Source organism: Dermacentor silvarum, chromosome 11 (genome assembly GCF_013339745.2).
Source record: "Dermacentor silvarum isolate Dsil-2018 chromosome 11, BIME_Dsil_1.4, whole genome shotgun sequence".
NCBI classification, from domain to species: Eukaryota; Metazoa; Arthropoda; class Arachnida; order Ixodida; family Ixodidae; genus Dermacentor; species Dermacentor silvarum.
In genome coordinates this window covers 36690155-36695550 of record NC_051164.1, presented here as the reverse complement: position 1 = coordinate 36695550, position 5396 = coordinate 36690155, and the positions used below count along the sequence as shown (strand labels likewise).

General features: G+C 47.0%; 1 protein-coding gene across 1 annotated transcript; it reads left to right on the top strand.

Moving 5' to 3' along the window:
* The first annotated feature begins 3234 nt into the window (after positions 1 to 3234).
* Positions 3235 to 3999, top strand: LOC119432514 (ubiquitin-conjugating enzyme E2 Z). The gene has a single exon (XM_037699681.1). It carries the CDS (start codon positions 3235 to 3237, stop codon positions 3997 to 3999), a length of 765 nt encoding a protein of 254 aa, XP_037555609.1.
* The last annotated feature ends 1397 nt before the right edge of the window (positions 4000 to 5396 follow it).

Below are 5396 nucleotides of genomic sequence, written 5' to 3'. Positions count from 1 at the left end.
GCGAACAAAGTTTCGCAGTAGCATCTACTGATTGATTGGTCAATACATGCCTTGTATTAGAAAGAGACAAGCTACGTGTAAGACCTACATAGGCAAAATGCAGAAGCCCTGCTATCACATATTTTTTCATCATCATCGCTATAATTTATTAAGGAAAATGGATCACACATAGTATATACTTTCGGCAGCAGTTTTATTCAAAGAACGAGATATGTAAACAGAGCTCGTCTATAGCATCTTGCTAGAAAGTGCAAGCAACAGGGTCAGTGAGAATTACACGAATGTGCTGACGCTTGTTTCCAATGTAGAAAACAAGATCGGCCTCTTTGTCACGTTCTAAGCAGTCTTCTTTCGCAATAATCTAAAGCGTTGATAAACATACTTCACTTTTGGTCAAGGCCCGTCGAACTCGGCATGTAGCGCCTCAGCGTCTCCAGCACTGTGAAACTGTAATTAAAATGAGGCAGCACATTTCGGGGTTGTCAATGGAAAAAAAAAATTACGGTTGATCCCTCTTTCATGGGAATCGGTAGAACACGAAAGTGAAACGTGCCTTCACAGAAGCTGTCGCATGTTTGTTTCGTGAACTCGCGCTCCGCTGAAGCGAAAGGCGCACGATTTGCGGGTCGGCGACCACGCTGCGGGTTTGTTGGCGCACGGCGTCCTATTGGCGAGAGCCGTCCTCCTGACGAGTGGCTTCGGCAAAGGCCCGAGCATTCTGGTCCGGCTCCGTAGTGGCTAAGGCAGCCAGTCGAGCTGCGATGCGCACAGCTGCAGGAATGCCAGCGGCAGAATTCGCACCGTACGCCGGGAACCCGCGAAGGTATTCTGCTTGACGCTGGCGTGTCTCTCGCCGGAGCAAAGCGAGATTCGCCCGACGGCGTCGTTGCCTTTCTGCGAATTTTAGCGCAGCAGTTGTCGTAGGTGGTGCCATCGAAAGCTAAACCGTAGGCGATGCACTGTTGACGCACATTGAAGCAGCAATCCGTGGGCGTTAAGGCGCCACAGACTAATCCGACGCTAACTGCCTACACGATGCCGCAGAAGTACATGGATTTTTCTGATCTTCGTGCTTGTGGATTTGGACGTTCTTGTGGCTTTGTTTATTTCGCTTCATAGGCCTTCATTGCCGTAAATTTGTGAGCAATGTATAATTTTCGAAGTGCAGAAGACGCAGCGAGCGCACACAATTGCTACTAATTACAACAGTTCAGCTTGTCGAGGTGGCCAAATCGAAACGCGCCAAGCGTTTCAGTGCACCGGCTTCCCCGGATAAATTCGTAAGGGCATTTTATGTTTGCTTGTCGAAGCATCCATGGTGTAATGGCTTAAACGTTGGGCGTCTCTGTTAGAGTTCCTGCGTTCGAATACTTCCATCGGACTATTTTAATAATGTTTTTTTATTGTATAATTATTTATTGTATGAAAGTCAATGATTGAGGCTACTCTTGGTTCTTTGTTATATGGCTACACCGCGTTGAAGCGTCCGCTATGCTGTGACTACCAAAGCGCTCCCTGTCGGCACTCGTTAATGTAACGATGCAGTACTTCGCTTCACCGCTCATAAATGGCGGCGCCGGATCCCACGTCACATCCGTTACATCCATTGCCGGATATCAATCGTGAAACCCGACATAAAACATTTTCGTGTTAAAACCTATAAATAACGAATTGTGCTTAGAACTTGGTGATAGAACAGGAAATGTGACTGTGAAGATATTGCATTCATGTGTTAGCCTATGTAACTGTGTGCCTTTGTTGCGGTGCCTCGATCGAGAAACGACGAGATACTCGACCCGAGATAGGCCCAGCTGCTGACAATACTCGCGGTCTGTTAAAATAGTCATTCCTGAAATCGTCCTTTTCTATTATTTTTTTTTTGCCTTTGAAAAATTGAAATAAAGGAGAAAAAGAAAGCAAGTACACTTATCAGCAGCGACAAAGAGACGATCGAACTGTGATTGCGGGAATTTTTCGAGGGGGATTTTGGGAAGGACGCCTTCAGGGAGCTCCAGTCGCCGCTGTAATGTAACGAGTATATTTAAACACAGAGGTGCACCCTATCATGTCTTCTTTCTTGGGAGGGCCACTGCGTATGCTAGCCGTCAGTGGATGTCATGTCTCAGGCCATCTATAAAACTTTTTGTTCGACACTTTGCCGTTGTGTCAAGTCTGTTTCTCAAAGTACCAAATACTTTTACATTCAAGTGGCCCTCACAAGCGCAGTCACCGCTTTCAGAGCCTGAAAACACAACAGCCGCATTTTGCCGCAGACTTCGGCAGCGTGGACTTGTTGCGAACCTTCAAATGTGCGCGTCACTGTTCTCTCTCTTCATTCCTATACCCCTTTCCCCCAGTGAAGGGTAGCAAATCGGACGTTCATCTGGTTACACTCGCTTCCTTTCCTTTCTTCTATCTCCCTCTTTCTCGGCAGCAGCCGCAGCCCAAGCAGATATCAGCGGACGTCAGCCATTGCTCCTCTTGTTACCTCATTTACCGCAACCTCTGAAGCCTCTTAAAGCAAACACTGCATAGATTATGAAGATGCCAGACAATGGCATCGTTATCATACGAAGAAAACTTGTCATCTTTGTTGTTGCTACATCAAAACATTACTCATTTAGAAAGGGGAGATCGAACGCAAAGAGAAGATGAGAACTGCGCACGGACAAAATGAAAGAATCAAACAAAAAGAGCCAATTAGGAAACATCGGACGAAACTAGTTCATTCGGCATATTTTACAAAGAAAACGAAGACGTTGCACGGCTATCGGCACCCCTAGCAGCGTTGTCTTCCAGACTTATCGATAAAATCGTGAAGAGCTGCTATAAGTCAGCTGCAGCTGGAATCCGACTCACATGTATCACATAACAAAAGCAAAGTGAACAGCATGCAAAAGCACAGTAGAAAACATGCAAATTATCTTAGTCGCCTTTTTTGGCAATGTACCCTGTACGTATTCTGGCCCCGTTCCTCTGCTCACTTTCGAAATTTCCAACTGCTTTCGTCTTTTCGGACATAGTTATCTCGCTTCTAAATTGCACTGCAGGAAAATAATAATTTCTGTGACTAAAGATTTTTATTATTGGGTGCAAGTAATATCTCAATTGTTCACCCACAATGTGGCACATGAGGTCGAAGAGAAAGAAGTGAACCATCGCATTTATTTGGCGGGGAAGGCTGGTGCTTAGCATTTTTCAAATTGTTCGTCCACTGCTCCGAGACAGTGAATCATGGCCGACCGAGGAGGATCTCCTGGAGGCTCCAAGGAACCTGTCACCTCCTCGACGACGCCCAATGTGCTCCGCATCAAGCGAGACCTCGCGGACTTCAACGCCGACCCTCCGCCGGGAATATTCATGGCGGCCCACGAAGACAACATCACGAGCATCGACGCCATTGCGATGGGTGCAGCAAACACACCTTACGAAGGTGGATTCTTCCACTTCTCCCTCCAGTGTAGCAGTGAGTACCCTCTCAAGCCGCCCCAGGCTCGCTTCATGACCACCGATGCCGGTCGTATGTGGTTCAACGCACACCTGTACCGCGATGGTTCAATCTGTCTGAGCACACTTAACACCTTCGGACAGACCTGGACTCCAGCCATGTCCCTGAGTTCGCTGCTCCTTTCGATCCAGTCCCTGCTGTGCGAGCTCCCGAAGTTCGCGGATAAAGAGAGCTCGAAGCAGTTTGAAGAGGTAATACGGCACGAGACAATAAGAGTAGCCGTGTGCGACACCGTGGAAGCCTGTTTTGGGGAGAAGCCTCCCTTCCCGCCAGCACTCAGGGACAAAGTTCTCGAGAAATTCATGGAGCTGTACCCGATGTACGAAAGCGAGGTGCAAGCAAAGCTGCACCTATCTGGGACACAAATTGCGGAAAATATGCTGGGGAATAAGGTCACGTGTCAGTACGAAGCGCTGCTCGCAAGACTGCAAGATCTCAAGAAGAAGATCGAGAAGAAGAACGAAGCGGCTGTTCCAAATGCTGACCAGTGATGCCAAGCCAGCAGATGCGAAGCCAGCCAATTCCAGTATCCAGCACCAAGCTATTTAGGCGAAGATGCCGCTTGCAACAAAATTAAAGTTGGCACTGCACCGCAGCTGTGCCAGTATCGCTTCCTTCTGTTTGCCTGTTTATTTCTCTTGATAATGACAATACACTCAGGAAAGAAAAATAATTGCTCGCGTAATAGTATTGTGCAGTTTCATATTAGACTAAATTGTTTGCGCTGCCTTTAGTATGCCTGCTTTGGGGACTAGAATTTATTTCGGACTAGGATACTCGAAAGCATAACCGGTATGTCGTAGGGATTGACTGCATTATTAAATGAGTAAGCATTTCAATGCCGAATGCTATGGCTCATACCCCCCCCCCCCCCTAACAATGGCTGATAGTAGTAGGCAAGCAAAAAATGCAATCGCTCATACCTACGTAGGGCAGATACTACATGCGCTCAGCAAAGTGAATCGAGCAGTGCACACATTCATTGAAATCACCCATACAACACACAACAGCATGCGTTTCAATAGGAGACAAGTTCAAAATAAGCAACCGAACTATCAATACAGCGTTGAATACCCCCCCCCCCCCCCCCCCCCCTGAGCAATTGGGGTGGTGTTCTTGCAACTGATTCGCTGGACATCCAGGTTGATAAGGAGCTGTAAGAGTTGATAAGGGTAGGATCATGTTCGAAGAGGTCGATAACCACCGATGAAGGTTGATAAGGGTTTATGCTGGTCGAATCAAATTTCATAACATTGATAATGACAACGAGCTGCGTGGTGATGAACAAGTGGCACAATGCTTACGCATACTTAGACAACCCCCAGAGGAGTTTCTGCGTGATTTTTTTTACAGCAAAGCTGTATATCTCTACCAGGCAAGAAAATTTTCGTGTCGGCGTAAGCAAAAAATGCCAGGATAAAAATTGAATACAAACAGCATGTCTCCTTTGAAATCGGCCATACAGCATACATCTCAGCACTCGTTTTCAAAAGGAAAACCACAAAACAAGCATTAAAACCACACGATGGATGATAAGGCGCGTGTGAACAATGGCAACACCCTCCGACGCGTTCCGGTAAATATTGGGTTTGCAGCTGTTTCGAAAGGGGTGGAAGTCATTCAAAACCCTCGTGAAACCAGTGTCTCTGGTATCACTCTTGTAGAGCCACGTGTGTGAATTCAAGTGACGTCACAATAGGTAATCGTTGTGCGTGACGTTTGCAGCGTTCCTTCTCCCGCGTGTGTAAAGATTACGGTTGCAGAAGCTACTCCGAGTGGAAAAGCATAGAAATCGCGTAGTGACGTCACCACGTTCTAGCAACTCGTTTAGTTAATTCCGGGCTGCCATGGGTAGACCACGGAAAGTAAACAGGCCAGAGTAACAGCG